The sequence below is a fragment of the Phyllostomus hastatus genome, unplaced genomic scaffold, assembly GCF_019186645.2.
Source record: "Phyllostomus hastatus isolate PE091 unplaced genomic scaffold, TTU_PhHast_1.1 phas_scaffold_1674, whole genome shotgun sequence".
NCBI lineage: Eukaryota > Metazoa > Chordata > Mammalia > Chiroptera > Phyllostomidae > Phyllostomus > Phyllostomus hastatus.
In genome coordinates this window covers 15365466-15384025 of record NW_025334011.1, presented here as the reverse complement: position 1 = coordinate 15384025, position 18560 = coordinate 15365466, and the positions used below count along the sequence as shown (strand labels likewise).

At 44.3% G+C, this 18560-nt stretch overlaps 1 protein-coding gene across 19 annotated transcripts in view; it reads left to right on the top strand.

The window, feature by feature from the left end:
• Nucleotides 1-18560, top strand: part of KIAA1217 (KIAA1217 ortholog) — a 486478-nt gene that overhangs the window by 428173 nt on the left and 39745 nt on the right. For 14 of the 19 annotated variants that reach the window (XR_006787887.1, XM_045858214.1, XM_045858223.1 and 11 more), the window contains 3 exons: nt 8256-8360; nt 8874-8923; nt 17395-17561. Coding sequence is in view for 18 of the 19 variants with exons in the window: in XM_045858214.1 (XP_045714170.1) it covers nt 8256-8360; nt 8874-8923; nt 17395-17561 (322 nt within the window). In the remaining variant the exon portion in view is untranslated. The remainder of the gene's footprint in view (nt 1-8255; nt 8361-8873; nt 8924-17394; nt 17562-18560) is intronic. The other 5 variants (XM_045858221.1, XM_045858213.1, XM_045858209.1 and 2 more) reach the window with 1 other exon arrangement.

The window sequence follows — 18560 nt, the reverse complement described above, 5'->3', positions numbered from 1 at the left end:
CATTCAGCCTTTTACACTCCCTGATATCAGTTGCACTCCACATACACGGGCTTCCCATGTTTGATATTGGGGCTTTCTGACCTCTGGGACTTTGCATTTGATTCTCTTTTTTTCCAGCTGTCTGGCTACCTGGGTGGCTTCTTGCCAAAGTCAGGGCTTCACATAAACGCCATCTGCTCAGGGAGGCCTTTCCCAACAAACCATTATACACACACATGCACACAGACACAAAATGGTATGATTAAATAAATAATATATATATATTTATATGTAAGTTATATTTTATATTTACATATCTACTCTACTTAGTTAGCTTATTATACCATTACCCTCACCCCTAAAATGTAAGTTCTGTGAGGGTAAGAAGCCCTTTATTTGATTCACAGCCATAGCCCCAGCATTCTCCCCTGTGCCTGACATACAGCCCACTCCAGAAAAATAATTGTTGAATGAATGAAGTTGAAGGGATGAAAGGAAGCCTTCCACACCCATGACATGTTGCAGGTTTTGAAGCAAGCGCTTGCATGTACATTTTCTGGCTTGTGCTTATTTTCCTCGTCTCTGTAGGATGACAGCCCTGTGGGACAGGGAAGGCAGTTCTTCCCTTAATCTGACAGTTGAGGAAACTGAGGCTCAGAGATATTAAGTGATTTGTGAGTGGAGATTTGTATCTTCCCCGGATGTCTATTGGTTGAGTCAAAATCAGCATATCCAGAAATGAATGCCTGTCTTCCCATCTCGTGTATGACAATGTTATCCATTGCTTAGGCCAAAAACCTTGCTGTGGTGTTGATTACTGTCTCTCACACTCCACATTTGGGCACCCAGACATAGTTCTACATCTGAAGATTCTCTGGCCCAGCCCTTGCTCTCTGTCTCACTCCACTGCTCTGGTCCGAGCCACTACCACTCTTACCTGATCTGCATCAATGGCCTCCTGTCTGGTCTCCCCACTCTGCCCATGTCCACCTCCGGAGTCAGAGCACAGATCTAGGTTAATTCCTAGTCCACTGTTTTTGCCTTCATTAAATTGTATTAGTCTAATGTTTCTGCTTTGCCTGGAACTCTCCTTACTTTGAACACTCTGCTCTACTCTCTTCACCTTCCTCTACTCTCTCTGACTAAGTCCTACCATTCTGTGTGGCTTCCTTCACATGTTTCCTCTCGGATGGAGTAGCTGTTCCCCATCTGACACCTCGGACTCTGCCATCCAGGACCACCTGACCACTGAGAATACATGCACCCTGCAGAGTCCAGCCACCTATGCCACTGAGCTGGGTCACATGAAGCCTCCTGGGTCACGAAGAAAGACTGGCAGCATTTACCCCCAAAGCTATCACACTCTCCAGCGTTTGTTTAGTTGACGTTGTTGGTAGTCAGAGGTCACCTGGCACTAGGGTAAATAGCTACAGTTGTAGTGTGTGAAGGGCTATTTATTGCAGGATTACCGTCACCCCACAATTTTCCTCCTCACCTCTCATTATCAACTCTCATCCTCTCAATGCCTCGGTAAATCTATGAAGATTAGAAATAGCTTTTCCCCAGATCCTCGTAAGCAGGGCTCCATTTTTGGCCTGTTTCTTTTTTAAGATTTTATTTATTCTTTAGAGAGATAGGAAGGAAAGGGGAAAGAAGGGGTGAGAAACATCTATCGGCTGCCTCTTACCCTCAATTGGTGGTCCAGGCATGTGCCCTGATCTGGAATCAAACCAGTGACCTTTCAGCTCACAGGCTAGAGCTCTACCCACTGAGCCACACCAGCCAGGGCTTGCTTATTTCTCTACAGTTGCCATCCAATGTGTATCTTCCTGGACCATAAGTAAAGTGCAGAGCATTCCAGGTGAACAAACAATTTGCTCTAGCTATTGTCTTCCTGACTTGGGGAAAACCTGGATCCCAGTTGAGAGTATTCCATGCTCTATCTCCTTGTAGTATCACCAGGAGGAATTGATGGGGGAAGAAGTAGACGGGCACAAAGGGGCTCTTTCCTCTCATTTGTTTCCATCCTCAGCCAGTCAGAAAGTGGAGTCAGCCAGCACAGGAGCAGCAAGGCTGAGGGAGAGGCTAGCCAGAGGATAGATAATCTAGTCAGGATGGTGAGAGAGTGTGTGCAGCCCTCCTGGGTGAGGGGCAGGATGGGTAACACGAATTTCCAGATGGTCTTGGTGGTTGATGAACGAGGTAAGGGTGCAGGTAAAGAGCTGGTTTGTGTGGAGAAGGGAACCAAAACAACTGAAGATTGCTACACTTAAAGAGGATTTTGGAGTTTCTGATGTGGACAGGAAAACTACACCAGGGAAGAATTTAAGGTCAGGATATGTCTGTGAAGAAGAGTTCAAGGATCCATAATGCCAAACTTTGGAAGAATTATCAGCACAGATGTTGAAGCTGCAAAGGATAATGAACTGGGGCATGACAGACAGGAGGCTGTCTTCCCAGGCTAAAGTTTTTCAAGGATGTGAGGGAATTTTTTAGATACTGGCAGGGAACTTGTACATGTCACATGCCATTGATTCAGCTCTGACTCCTGGCCACTCTATGAATGGGTGATGTCCATGGTGTCCTGTCCTCAACAACCCTGCTCAGCTCCTGTGGACACAGGCTTGTGGCTTGTTTTCATCTCACATTTGGTCTTTCTCCTGTCCTGCTGCCTTTCTATGCTTCTCAGCAGTCCTGTCCTCTTCAAAGAACCCTGCCTTCTCATGATGTATCCGAAGTAGACAGTTTCTGTTTTGTCATTTCTGCCTCCAGTGCTGTCAGGCTTAATTTGCTCTAGGACCCACTTGCTTGTCTTTTTAGTGGTCCTAGGCATCAGCAGAGTTCTCCTCCAATTCTGTATTTCAAATGAATCATTTTTTTTCCTGTCAGTCTTCTTCACTGTCCAACTTTTGCCTCTGTACACAGTAATTGGGAATAAGAGGGTGCAGATGATCTTAGCCTTGGTCTCTAGTGACACTAGGGAATTTACGGATGAGTAACTCAGAATTCAGAAGTGGGGGAGATGGTGAGAGGTGGGATGGACAATGGAATGATACGGCAACAGGGAACATAAAACATACACAATCTTTCTTCTCCATGAGCATTGGGCAGGCGGACAGCTGCCTCCAACCAAGGTCAGGGTTAGAAACAGTATTTCTTAATGACCCTCTGTCTACCCAGGCCTCATCCAAGGACTACCAATGCAAGACAAGTGCAAGAAATGGCTGTTATCTTTAGAGCAGCAGGGGTAGGAGGACAATATTAATGCACACAAAACATTGTAGCCCATTGCAGTCAGCACCAGCTCCCGTCAGTATCTCCTCAGTAAATCTGGATGTTTCAATGAGAAGTTACATGTGTTGGGAGTTTTGGGAATAAGGTCTTCAGTTGTCTAGTTCTTTCACCAGTAGGTTAAAGTGGGGCAGAAATAGAAAGTTTGCTGCTCAGAGTCCTATTTGAGGCTTTGCCTCTAGTTCACATCATTTGAATTCCAGTGTTCTGTTGAACTCATCTGAAAACAGGGTCTTTAATTTGGTTTTTCTCCCTCATACCGGAGAGTCAGGGCATGAGCAAACAACGGCATAGCCTCGCTTTAAGCCTGTTCACTATTCAGTTCTGGAAAATGCCTTTGGCACTGCCAAGACTCATGGGTTTTAGTTCACTTAGATTTCTCTCAGAAAAAAGAAAGTGACTTTGTGAAAGGAAGGTGCTGCCTAAGAATGATACTTGGTTCACTGCTGTGTTCACAGCAGCTTGCACCGTGCCTGACATGACTTCAGTGCCCAAAAACATTTGTGGATGACATGTTGACCATTCATCACTTTCTGGGGAGAGAGAGATGACAGGGATGAGCAGGGAGTGGGAAATCACACAATATTAATGATAGACCCCCTAGAAAGTACTCTCAGCCCTGCGGCCCTGGTTATCATCCTTGTTACTGACCATCCTGCACCACCGGGTTTCAAAGTTAGTGACTCCTTGGGAAGGTGAGTGCCCTAGCCCAGGGTCCTAATCCATCCTCAGCTGGGCTGGCTGGTTTCAGCTGGCTCCCCAGCACTTGTTTTGGATATTTAAAAGCATAGCTTAAGGGTTTCATTATAGGGGAATTACCAGTCTCAGACTTGTTACAGCCTTGACTTGTTTTTTAATAGCCATTAATTTACTCAGATAGGCAATGATAAGGACTTAATTCAGGCTTAATAAGGTCTCGGTCAGAACGAAGACAAGTCCAATGTTGAAGGTGAAAACTTGAGTCAAAAACGTTGTGTAAAAGGAGTTACTGCCAAGAATTATTCCCTCAAATGCAATTTTTTTCCTTTTCTACTCTGAAGACAGAGAGCGGACTGCACACAGTAGAGGTCTTGCTCGTCTTCTTCACAGACAGACGGGCTCGCAGGAAAGCCCACTGTAGCAGCAGGAATTTACACACTAGAATCAGCACTTCACCTGGACTTGGACTTGAATTTTTATCAATATTATGCTTGGGTCCTGAAAAGATTCATTCATCCAGGCTGACTTACGGCACTAAATGACTAGTTAACCATACATAGTAATCCCATAAATATGGTTTATGGAATGATAGAAAATGGTTTATGAAATCACTTTAAACTATCTTTTCAACAGTAATTATACCAGTCCTGTAATACCTTAAACCAAGTAATATTGGCAAGAATCAGTTTAAGCATCCTTAATATTCTGACGATTATTATACAAAATTGCCCCTGTAATAAAATGACAGGGTCGTATATAATTTCTCTTCTTCCACTGCATTTCACTTTTTTTCCTTTCACATTAAAATCTACTTCATGACATTTCATCATGGGCAAAGACTGCATAAGTTTCCAGTTGCTGTAATTTAGTTAAACCATAAAATTGTTTCCAGATTACCAACCATGAAATGGAAAGACAATCTTATTTATGAATTTATAAATCAGATAATCTCCCTCAAATGAATCCTGAAACCAGAAACACTTTGATGATTAAATAGGAAGGAAAAAGTTTTCTCATTCCCACATGTCAAAGCATTGTATTTTTGTGACGTGGTTTTGGCTGAGGCCACGGAACACACGTGTGCAATTGGTGAGCACACCACCTGGGCCTCGTGCAGGACCCACCGTTTCCTGGGCAATGGGAGAGAACTGCTCCCCCTTGACTGTCAAGCTCAAGTGTCCTGAACCCTTAAAAGGTTCTGAGAGATCAGGTCTACTTCCTGGTGGCCCAGCTTGTGACACAGCCTGGAGGAGGCCACCCAGGGAGCATTTACCTCCATCCTCACAGGTGCAAAAAGGAGAACTGAGGGTGTGGATACCTGGACTGAATATAGGTCCTTTCCCTCAAAGCATCCAGACTTTCATCCCTGGAAGTTCCACAGCTATGTCGGCATGATCACTGAGGAGTAAGAAGAGTGGGTTTGATCTGGGGATTGTCTTTCTCTGCACCTTAAAACCATTATCTGGGGAAGTGCATCAAAAGGCCAAGTACCCGCTGAGCCAAGGAAAATGCCACCCTATGGACACCCATGGGGAGATGACCCAGCCTGTGCTGTAACATTGTGCAAATTCTAACCCCCATTATGAATCTGTTGGAGAACAATGTCCTGAATCTGGAATAATCCAGGTGCTTTGTTTTGGTTTTTAATGCTACTGCTCTCCTTTCTTAGACAAGGTAATGAAAGCTGTTGGCCAGAGGGATCAGAAAGGATACCGATTTAGCCCTAATCTGGGCTGTGCCTAGAGCCAATGTTGGAATCCTTTCTGCCATTTCTCTTGCGTCAGAGTCTCACTTACTCTCTACAGTCATAGACTTACCTATTCTTACATTTCTCTCTAGTACTGCCACCTGTGTGTAGTTAGTTAGGTTGTCCCCATGCCTTCCTATCCCACACTCCAACTTCATGGAACCCATTAAGTTGCTTCCTTACCAAAGCTGTCTAGACCTTAAGAATGTCATGCTGCTTTTTGGAAGGAAGGAAGGGAGGAAGGGAGTACAGAAAGAAGGAAGGAAGAAAAGAGAGAGAAGGAAATCCTTGCATTTGCCCATCATTGGCTAAGAACAATAAACGAGTACATTTTGAGGTGGCCCTGAATGCACCTCGACTCGGAGGGCCATGAGTGTATTACTTCCTGCATTACCGTGGGAAGAACAGGGCACTGGACAACTTTCACTCTGTGCTCAGCTGGGCCCCATGGAACTCACTCCTTTCCAAGAGCCCATTTGTGTGAGTCTGTGCCTCCCACATGGCAGCAGCACAACCATCGCTATGGCATCTCAGTCATCCCTGAGATGCCATAACGATGGGTCCTAGGAACTCGGGGTATCCTTTGGGTATTTACTAACCTGCTTTCTTGAGTGGAGTTTCTTACTAATTTTTCTCTTTGGCACATGCACTGTGTTTCGTCAGAGAGGAGACCAGAGGCACAGGTGTGACAGCAAATGCTTTGCAGCCCAGGGGTTTGGCATTCATTGCTATACCTGGAAACACATGGAAAGTCACTACACGGAGGGGGCGAGCACTTCCGCTCTCACTGCTTGAGACTTCTCCTCCCCACACTATTGGAGAAAAGAAATCATACTACTCATACTTAAATTGTTTCTTTTTCCTTAGTTGGTGTATAGCCATTAACTATTTAGACTACATGACTTATGTCTAAGGAACTCAGTATTCTGACAGAACCATCCATTTTAAACTCAAGCGGTGGTCCCCAGCCCCTGGGCCACAGACTGGAACCAGGCTGTACAGCAGGAGGTGAGCAGCAGGCAAGCATTACTGACTGAGTTCTGCCTCCTGTCCCCTGTCCCCTGCCCCACATCCTCCCTGGCCCCCCATTTCCCCCCCATAATCCCCATCCGTGGAAAAATTGTCTTCCATGAAACCCGTCCTTAGTGCCAAAAAGGTTGGGGACCGCTGAACTAAAGAAAATGCATGGAATTCAGAAGTCAGAAGCTTGTAATTGTGAAACTAAGCTCAATGTTTCATATTCTAAAGGCAAAACACAAGGCCAAAAAGTTGTGCATGGACAAAATTACCCTTGAAAGTTTTCTCAATTGCCATGAAGTATAAAATACAGATACAGCATCTCTCAATAAGTTCAACTTAACTAGGTACTGTTTTCAAGGGAATATACAGACCGCCACGACTTCTTCCCATTGGGCACCAGATACAATAGTTTGCTTGTCCGTAAAGGCCACCCTGTATGAACTTGGTGTTTGTAGCACAGGAATTGCCATTGCTCACACTATGAGAGGTTGGCGGGACTGACCACAGTGAAGAGTGGGGGCCTTCTCTGTCACAGCTCATGTGGGACCCTGTCATGGGGTGCAATGACAGGCCAGGTGCCCACACTATTCAGGCTGCCCTCCCCTACCTCCCTTTATTGTTTCAAACTCCCCAATAAGTGTTACTGAATCTGCATGCTGCAACGCGTGTGATGTCCTCTGCCTCTAGCCAGCAGAGGAAGGTCACTTGTTGTGATGTTTGTATGTCCTGAAAATAACGGTAATGGCTCTGTGAAATTGCCCTTGTCTCAGACACAGAAACATGAGCCAAATGAATTGTGATGAAGCGTTAGAGAGCCCTGAACAGAGAGGTGCAGTACCTGCACAGTAAATAATTGGGAAGGTTTTCCATTCAGATCTTGAGATGACCGCATTGTTAGGGATATTTCTTTTTTTGCTCGATCCTGCAAAAGCCCCAGGTTAAAGTCGCTATGTCCTTAGATGGAGCACAGCTCACCTGCAAGTCAGACATTGATTTCAATCACATTTTTCCTTAGGCTCAGACGTTCGTTGGTGTTGCTCTCAGGTGATACAATAAATTTTCCCTCATACACACAAACACCCCCATCATTTACACCGAAACCAGTCATCAGATCCCCTAACTGAGGAGGACAGCTTAGACACCTCTGCCTCTGGGCCAAAGGTAGCCCAGGACGCCACTGGTACCAGAGGTGAAATTGTGAAAGCAGGGCAGAAAGGCTCAAAATTGCTGCACGCAAACACAATTATTTCTGAAGGAAACGCTTTTCAGTTTTCCGGAAGGCCTTTGCAGGCCTGTGCAGCATCTCTTCAGTGAGATCTTTGGGTTAATACTCAACTCAGATCATCGACTCTGGAGCTCAGCAGGGCTTTGCAGGTTCTTCACATTCCCTGCGCCAGGTCGGGGTGCACTCTGATGGCCTTCTACGTAGTACTTTTTATGAGCCTCACATGATCATCCACCTGGACAAACCTGTCCGAAGGTCAGTAGAGCTTTAACAAACAGTTCTCTTGTTTTACAGAGAGAGGATGCAAGCCATGGAGAAACAGATTGCCAGTTTAACTGGCCTTGTGCAGTCTGCGCTTTTTAAAGGGTCCCTCACAAGTAATAGCAAAGATGCATCTAGGTAAAAAGAAGAAAGCAAATCAATTAAAAATAATTCAATCTGTTTCTCTCTAATCATTAAGATAATTCATTCATTCAAATCTGTTTTCTTGTAATCATTTCAAGGCTGAAAATATTTACATCTCTCTCAATCATGGTTTGTTTGTTTGTTTGTTTTTTCTTCTGGTAATTCTTGGCCGAAGGTAACACTTTGGCCCAAGAAGGGTAAATGGGCTTCCCAGTGCATGTGGCTTCATGGACCACTGCGCAGTGCCTGCAGCCGCCATCCTCTCGTCTCCACATCCACCATCATCTGAAAGTCGTCAGGGCCCACCTGCTGCATTCCACTGGCAGTGTCAGATGCACACCTGGGAAGCCTTTACCGTCCCGGCCAATAGTGGTGCTGATGCCAAAATACCCTCATTGCTTGATACCATCACTACCTGCTGCTCATTGCTTAGAATAATGAATGGAGGGGGCAAAAAAAAAGGCATTTTAGAAACTATATAGCTAACTCTCTGTTTCTTTTATTCAGCGAGAAAATGATGAAAACTACAGCCAATAAGAGCCACACAGATAGTGCAGGTAAGTGTTCTTGGAGCTCTAGGAGGCCTGCTGCCTTCGATGACCTTGGCTTATTGCAGAAGTGTATAACCATCCCTTAAGTCATGGGCTTGGTGTGACTTCAGAGGTTTCCCAGATAATACCCTGTATCCTCACACTTTCCCTACTTAATGCGGAAATTCCAGATTCATGATCAATTCCAGAGGGCCTAAGCTCTTAAGTCTATTTTATTTTATTTTATTTTATTTTATTTTATTTTATTTTATTTTATTTTATTTTATTTTATTTTATTTTATTTTATTTTATTTTATTGATTTTGCTATTACAGTTGTCTCAGTTTTTCCTCCTTAGCCCCACTCTACCCAGTTGCCCTACTCCCTAAGGTAATGTACCCTTGTTCATGTCCACGGGTGATGCATGTAAGTTCTTTGGCAACTCCCTTTCCTATACTGTACTTTACATTCCCATGGCTATTCTGTAACCACCTATTTGTATTTCCTAATCCCTTCACCTCTCACCCATTCTCCCACACCCACTCCCCCATTTCTTTATCTTTAACCTTTGGCATTTAAATTATGATGTGTCTTGGGGTAGGCCTCTTTGTATCCATCTTGTTCAGGACTCTCTGTGCTTCCTGGACTTGCATGTAAATTTCCTTTACCAGATTTAGGAAGATTTCTTTCATTGTTTTTTTCAAACAGATTTCTAATTTCTTCCTCTTTCTCTTCTCCTTCTGGCACCCCTATGAGAAGAATGTTGGATTACTTAAAGTTGTCCCACAGGTTGCTTACACTATCCTCAGTTTTTTTTTTTTGGATTCTCTTTTCTTGTTATTCTGATTGGTTTTTTTTTGCTTCCTTACGTTACAAATTATTGATTTGATTCTTGGCTTCATCAACTCTACTGTTGTTTCCCTGTAAATTGTTCTTTATATCAATTAGTGTATCCTTTGTTTCTGACTGGATCTTTTTTATGCTATTAAGGATCCTCACAAAGTTCCTTGAGCAGCCTCATAACCAGTGTTTTGAACTCTGCATCTCATAGGTTGATTATCCCTATTTTGTTTAGTTCTTTTTCTGGAGTTTTGATCTGTTCTTTCATTTGTGCCATGTTTCTTTGTCTCTTCATTTTGGCAGCCTCCCTGTGATTGTTTCTATGTATTAGGTAGAACTGCTTTGACTCCCTGTCTTGGTAGTGTGGCCTAGTGTAATCAATGTCCTATAGGGTGCAATGGCTCAGCCTCCCCTATCACCCAAGCTAAGTACTGAGGTATGCCCTTCCTGTGGGCTAAGTATGCCCTCCTCTTGTCATTGAGCCTTGATTGCTGTTGGCAGACCAATGGGAGGGATTTACCCAGGCTGGTGAGATGCAAGGATTGTCTGTGACCACTAACCGACAAATTCCACCCTGGTGGAGAATCAGGGGCACAGTTGTGGTGCTCCTACATGGTCTGTAGCTGTCCACTTGGTGTGCTTCCCCTGAGGTTTCCTGGGTGGTGCAGGCCAAGATCAGTCCCCACCTGTGTTTTGCCTGGTGCCACCCTGCCTGAGTTATAAAACAATTTGAGATGTCTGCTACTCGTGCTGGGCTTGGAGATTTCCAGGTGAAGCCAAACTGTGAATCTAGACCGCAAATTCTGGGCCTGGGGCTCACTAAGACCAGCTGCTGCTTGTTTGAGAGGATTTAGGAAGTTATGAAGCATGAGCCAAGACCATTCATATGGAAAAGCAGTTTGGGCCCTGGCTGGTGTGGTTCAAGGGATTGACTGCTGGCCTGCTAACCAAAGGGTCATCAGTTGGATTCCCACTCTGGGGCACATGCCTGAGTTGTGGGCCAGGTCCCCAGCAGGGGGCACAGGAGGGGCAACCACACATTGATGTTTCTCTCCCCCTCTTTCTCCCTCCCTTCCCTTCTCTAAAAATAAATAAAATATTAAAAAAAAAAAAGAGAGAATGCAGCTTGGGTAGGCCTGTAAGTTGGGTGGGGCATAGTCTTCGGGAATCTCCAGGGCAAGTCAAACAGTGTTAGCCAGGTTAATGGAATCTTAGATACAATACCAGTCTGCCAGTTCTACGAGGGGAGGGCCCAGAACAGGGACAATAGCCTCTGCTCTCCTTGACGCCAGACACCTCAGCCTCCCTCTGCGGGCCACTGGTGCCCCTCAAGCCACCCTGTCACTGGAGCCCAGAGGGAGTGAGTCTGAGTAGGTGAGTCCATGTGTAGGTTCTTTAAAAAGAATTGCTTGGGGGTTCCAGAAGTTTATTCTACCAACTCAATCCCTGCTAGTTTTTGCAGCCAGAAGTTGTAGGGACTTATCTTCCTGGCACTAGAATCCTGGACTGGGGGGCCTGGTATGGGGCTGGGACTCCTTGCTCCCAAGATATCCCTCCTGAATTTTTATCTACCACACATGGATATGGGACCAGCCTGTTCCATGCCTGCACCCCTCTTACGAGTCTGGATGGATGTGGTTTCTTTAATTTTTTAGTTGTCAGACTTCCATTTAACTTGATTTCTGTTGGTTCCGAGCAATGGTTGTTCTATATTTTAGTTGTAATTTACTTGTGGTTGTGCAAAGAGTCAAGCTGTGTCTGCCTACACTACCATCTTGACTGGAAGTCGCCCTTCAGTCTTTGTTCATTTATTCCCTCTTCATTCACTTGTTCATTTATATGGCCATACATACAACAAATATATATGTGCCCGTTACTGGGCTAGGACAGTGGGCATGATTCAGACATGGCTGCCTGCCCAGAATTCCTAATCCTATGGGGAAAATGGAAATGGATATGAGACAAGTAATTATATGAGTGTTGAGTGTTAAGCAAAAGTGCAGGATGAATGTTTAACCAACAGGTCTAATGTAGACCAAGGACATTTCCCTGAGGAAGTGACACAAACTAAGGCCTGAAAGATAAATAGGACTTAGGTAAGTGAAGAAGGGAGGAAAGAGCCATGCAGGATGAGGGAGAAACATACACAGATGCATGGTGAGGAATTTAGGTTATATTCTAAGAGCACAGTGAAGTTATTGGAAGGCTCTACACTGAGGAGCAACCTCAGCCTGGCTGCTGTGCGGTCATGGATGAGAAGGGACATGAGCTAAGAGGGAACCACCCATGGCCCAGGCAGGAGAAGAAAGTATCCTTGGATTAGGGCCTGCTTTTTAAATGCCAACATTCCCCCTCAAAAGGCTCCAATTAAATTCCATGTGGGGTTCCCTAGTATCCAGGTATATAAGATGTACAGCTCATCCTGCAGGCCCAAGGAAGGCCTCTCTCAAGAGTATGAGGTCGCCCTCCTTCCCACTGGGTTAGAAATAGAAATCATTGCCAGGAAAATGTTCAGCTACTGAATTACACAGGAAGCATGTGGCAAGTTGGGTGAAACCCCTAATTTGGGGAAGCCACAGAGTGTTGTGCAGCTTGGTAGAATGGACAGGATTTGAGACTTCAGCTGAGACCTCTGTTACTCGTGGTGCCACATTGGCTAAGTACAGGCTATTCAGCTGGAAAGCCAGTAGAGCTGGGTTTCTAGCACCCCAGTCCTGGTGGGACTTGTTGGTTTACTTAGAAATTAATCAATGACTCTGGCTGCAGCCAGAAAATTATTTCACATAAATTGCTAAATTTGCCTTCAGAGCAAGTGTTTTGAAGATACCTATTCACTCACTTAGTTTTTGATCTATTATGAACTTAAGAAAAAAAGGAACCAATGGAAGTTATAAGAAGAGGGTAGAGTGGTGGTTACCAGGGGCTGAGGGTTGAGGTTTGTCAAAAAGTACAAACTTCCGGTTGGAAGACGAGTATGTTCTGGGAATCTAATGCACAGCATTGTGATTACAGATAAAATAATTTGTCAGAGAAAGACAAGTAAGATATTTCACTCATATGTGGAATCAAAAATAACATAAAGTACCAAAATAAAAACAGACTCATAGATGGAGCAGACTGGCAATTGTCAGAGGGGAGGGGCGTTGTGGGGCTGGCTGAAAAAGGTAAAGGGATTAAGCAAAAAACAAAACAAAACAAAACACAAACCAACAACTTATAGACACAGAAAACAGAATGGTGATTACCAGAGGAAAGGGGCAGTGAGAGGGGGGCAGGGAGAAGAGGTTAAAAGGGGAGGATAGACGGTGATGGAAGGAGACTTGACATGGAGTATGAACCCATAATACAATATAAAGATGATATAGAATTGTGCACCTAAGCCTATATAATTTTATTAACCAATGTCACACCAATACATTCAATAAAAAAGAAAAAGCAAAGTTGAACTATATACTTGAAGGTTGCCAAGAGAATAAATCTTGAGCGTTCTCACCACAAACATGCGGGATATGTTAGCTAACACCACGGTGGTAATCATATTGCACTATATAAGTGTGTCAAATCAGCATGCTGTATACTTTAGACAATAATATATGCTAGTTATATCCCAATAAAGTTGGGGGGAACAGAAGGAAACTACTAATCACTAAAACTTTCCAATCCTCTTGATTCTAGTCTAGAAATTATTAGTATCTGATATAATTGTGCTAATACATATGTGCATGCTATTTTGTAATTTCCCTTTTATTCCTTTCACTTTTGGTGACATCATCATCATCATCAAGAGAAGCATTTGGTGTTTCCAATGTGCCCAACACTCTTTTGGGTGCTTTCCATACGTGTTAACTCCTGGCACATCCTCATTTTCCCCACATTCCAAATGAGAAGACTGAACACACTTCCACACTTGTGACACATCCACATGGTCCACCCACCTGTCATTTCTTTCCATTGTCTTGTGATAAGGTGCCCCAGTCCCTTTAAAGATATGTAGGTTTTTTGTTTCTTTGTTTTGGAAAATTTTATAAGTGTCTTTCTTGGAGCATGGGGAAGGAGCAGGTGTAATTTTCTTGGGAAGTATTTCCCAAAGTGGAATCAATAAGTCCAAAGGGATGAACAGTTGCGTATCTCTAGCAACACGCTGCCAGTTTTCTCTTCTGAAAGGCTGAGCCAATTTGCAGTGCCACCAGCAACAGGTGAAGTGTTTGCTCCCTTGCGTCTCTGCTGAGTTTGGTCTTTCTCATTCTAATGTATCAGGGCTAGATGTGGTCCACAGGGCTTTTGTTGCTATAGCAGCCTTGTACAGTGCTCAGAATATGTTAATTCTTCTAGAATCCAAGGAAGTAAGCTGTAAGACAAGAGCTGTTATGCCTGTTCTATAGACAAGTACATGGAATTATATAGAAGTCAAGGAGCTCATTTGTCCAAGGGCAAATGAAAAGGGAAAACCCTGACTTCCTGTTAGTTTAGGAACATTTGATTCTATGACTATAAGAGAACAGAAGGACCCTCCCATTTCAAAGGCATACTATACAATGTTATATACTGGGTATTATATCATGTAACACACCTAGCCCTGTAAGGAAGATAGAGTGAGACCACCCTGCCTGTGGGTGGGGAGAGCAGATCCCAGGTCCTGTGAACCTAATCTGAAGGGGAACTTTTATCACCGAGGGTCCCACCCACCAGATCCAGCTCCATGCTTAGATTTCAGGGCACCTCCCTATGGATCTCAGCCGACTGCTGCCACCCCCAGCCTTCTGCATCTGCTGACACTCAGGTGAGGAAGGAAGCCTGGGATGAGGCTCCTCCTGCTCACTTGGCCCAGAGAAATAATCACAGCAGATTGCAGTGGCGGGGGTGGGGGTCCCCTCTGTGCTAGACACCAGGCTAATCAGTTTGCACATGTTAATTCCATTATCTCACACAATAACCCGTATACCTATTTTATAGATAAGGAAACTGAGAGGGAGAGAGATTAAGTTATTCAGCCAATGTCACACAACTAGAGAGTGGATGCTGAGAATAATTTCCATGTTTTTTTTATTTAAATAATTAAGTTTACAATAGTGCCCACTGGCTAAGAACAGACCTACAGAGACCTAAAGAGGTCTGGGGGAAGATGAGAAGTCCTCCGAAGCAACAGGACAGTTCTGGTATGTGGATCTGAAGAGAATTGTGTGCTAGAGACAAAGATGTGGGGGACCTTGGCACATGGTGCTGGTAGAAGTGACCTCCCTGGAAAGAATGCCCAGTGAGAGAAGAAACAGGCCAGGATTTTAAAAGTTGGCCAAGGAAGAAACTAGAAAAGAGATTGACCAAGTGGAGCTGCAGAGAGGTAAGAAGAGGAAGGACAGGAAAGTCCCAGCTGACTAAAAAGGAAAGAAGTGACTAAGAAAGCCCAGCATCACACCGAGGAGATGTCTGCTGGGTGGGCAATGGACCATTGTCCACTTTATAAAGAGCCATTACAATGAAAGGTAGAGGTAGAAACCAAATTTAGTGGATTAAGAGGTTATAGATGTAGACATTTTTAACAAATGAGTATAGATTTCATAAAGAAATTTGGTTGTGAAGGATATTTTTTAAACCAGCTACCAGCATTCAACTGTAACCACCAGCAGGTAGACTCGAGCCTCTCCTCCATGCAGGAGGTTGGGGAGGTGTCCTCGTGCCTTCAGAGGATAAATAGAAGGAGGGATCAAGTGATGACAAAGTACATTGACCCATACTAAAAGGAAAACTTCCTGTATATTGCGAGTCCCTCAGAATACTTGATCTTGAAGGTGCTGTTACTAGAACTGTTACTGGATATACTTTTACTGAAACCCTTCACCATTGGAGAATATTCTGTGGAACAATTACAAATATGACAAACCTTGCTTTTAGGAGGGTGATTTTGATTTGGGGACAGAAAGACTGCCAAAATCTGGTCAGAGCCATGGTGATGTTGATAGTACCTTGTTAGGCTCATGAAACAACAAAAATACTCATTGTTTGCTCTGCTGGGATTCCTTAGGAAATCCCTAAAATGCCTTCTGGTCTGTTCCCCTGCCTTCTTCAAGGGGACCAGGAGAGGGCTGGGCAACAGTTCCATCCAGGTGAGGGACTTGGTGTGCCATCAGCTCTCCATCCATGTTGCTGGGGCCACACATTGAGAGGACAGTTGTGAGGTGGCCCCTCACTCACTGATGCTCCACCTGTAGCTCAGGGCAGCAGCTCTGCTTGTTCTGGGAAAGGAGAGGTCCCCATGGGTGCTGAGCCAAGATAGGAAGACAGACCACCGCGCTGAAACCACTCCAACTGTAGGCAAAGCCATGACAGGGTTCTATGGTGGGAGGCCAGCCTGGCCCATTGCAGATCCTCCACTTTAACCTTTACAGGAAAGAGCATAACAGCTCTTTCAGAGGCTGTGTGTGTGTGTGTGTGTGTGTGTGTGTGTGTGTGCGCACGCATGCATGTGAGTGACTGAGGGAGATGAGAGATTAGAATACCACTCCGGTGGCCACTTGCATAGAAATGCATTGTGCAAAAATAAATAAATAATAAATAGCTTCCTTGTACTTTGCTCATCCTGTAAGTGCTACTTGGGACCACTTTTGAGGCATTTAAAAAAATTTATTGATTGATTTTAGAGAAAGGAAGGAAGAAAGAGAAAAGGAGAAAGAAACATTGATTTGTTGTTCGAATTGTTGATGTATTCATTGGTTGATTCTTGTTTGTGCCCTGACTGGGAATCAAACCTACAACCCTGGTGCATTGGGATGACGCTCCAACCAACTGAACTGCCTGGACAGGTCTGAGTTACTTTTAAAAGAAACTTAGTTAAATCAGGGCCTCCCCAAATGAACTTATAAGACTTGAGTTGGATTCAAGGAGACAAAGTTTATGGCAGCTAGAAACTATTTAGGAAGAGTTTCTTTCTGCTGCTTTGATTCCTCTCCTAACGGATTTTCATATCACATCTGATTTTCTCACTAAACAAGATGGGGGCAGAGGTCCTGCTCTTTAGGTTGGGAAAGCTGAAAAGATTCAGGAGAATACTGAATTCTTACTAGTTTTCCCTCAGTGATCAGCCAAACCTCTGCTCAGAACTAAGTGCATGTTCCTGGGGTTCCTGGGGTTCCCAGGTGCATATTGCCTGCAGGAAATACCTATGGACACACTTAGGTCCCAGAATTTTAAAATTATTTTTCTGTTATAAAATTATAGATATTCACTATGAAGATTTAAAAGTAGAAAAAGTAGTAATATAAAAAATATAAAACTCATGGAATACCAGCAGCTAGAGATACTGGTAATTCTTTCCTACGTATACATCTGATCTTTTCTCTTTGCAAACGTGCACATTTAAAGTTGTGTAGATAGACAGACAGACAGCTAGCTTCCTTAACCGTGCTTTAAATACTGCGCTGGTCTGCCTCCCTTTGGCAGTGAGGAACATGACTTTTACAGACTATATGCTATAACACTGCATGAAGTTTCCATAATTTCTTTAAACTTAATTCCGTATTTTGCCATTTGGAGGACCAACATAATTTTCTCCCAATGAAGGCAATGGACATTTTTAGAGTTACCAAGTCATCTGTTTGGGGATGGGACTTTGCTTAGACTTTCCTTTCTGGCTTTCTTAGGTTTTTTGCTGCTCTTTTCTCATAGGAACTCCCCATGTCTCTGGCGGGAAGACTCTTGGCACCCTGGAGTCCACAGGGCCGTTCAGCCAGCCCCTGCCCCCCAGCACCTCGGCTGTCCACCTGAGCCTGCTCGACATGAGGCGGAGTGTGGCAGAACTCAAGCTCCAGCTGCAGCAGATGCGACAGCTCCAGGTACAGACAGCATTCCTTGTAGTCAATGTCATCTGTCTTAGTTGCCCAAAGTCACTTTTCTCCTCTTCCCACATTCCCAGCCCCAGGTACCTTCCCAGGGTTCTTTCCACCATCCTTTCCTACAGGTGAACTGAAGACATGAACAGTAGAGCCATAAAGGCATGCTTTCCTCCTTCACACACACACAGTCTTAGTCTAGAGCCTTCCACTGCAACCACAGTCAATGTAAAACCACTTTTTCCAGCTCTGCTTGCTCTTTCTTACACATGAAAAGGCCATTAAAAGGTGTTTTTCTGAGGAGAGAGCTTAAAGCAAAGGAGCCCTGTGGAGCAACTGGAGCATTCAAACAGACAGTTAAGACTTCCTGCTTAATGTTTCGGCTCCTGGCTTCTCTGCAACGAGCAGGCACAATGGTGAGACAGTCAGCTAACTTTTTTTTGCAAGAAACTACGATATACTTAGAAATATAAGTGTAAGCCAGAAGATTAATCCACAAGGAAAAGAAGGCATCATGGATGATTTTGTTGATAAAAACATCTGCATTTTATCTAGATAGTATGTTCCATATTTTACTTACCCTTTTCCACTGTTGAGGAATATGTACACTATGTGGGAACCAAAAGGGAGAGAAAATGACCCTTCGTGTCATGAATCTTGGTGAGCAAGTCCCATAAATCTGACAAAGCAGAATTATGTACCTCCTGGTTGTGGGTACGGAGCAGCTGGGGTGGTTCCTCTCTTCCTCAGGTCATGTGTCTGCTCTGTGTGTCAGCCTCATGCCTCCTGCCCTCGGTAGGAGGTTGATCACCAAGGACGCAGAGCTGGCTCAGACTATACTCAGGCAGCTTCCTTGACTTTGAGAAGTTCATAGTTCAAATATTGGTAAAAGATGAAACCACCCAGGAGCCTGGAGCAGCCACACGGGTGTGGCATCAATAGTAGCCAATGGGGTGTCACCCCTGCAGCCAGAGAGGTCCAATAAAGAAAGGGCTTCAGAGG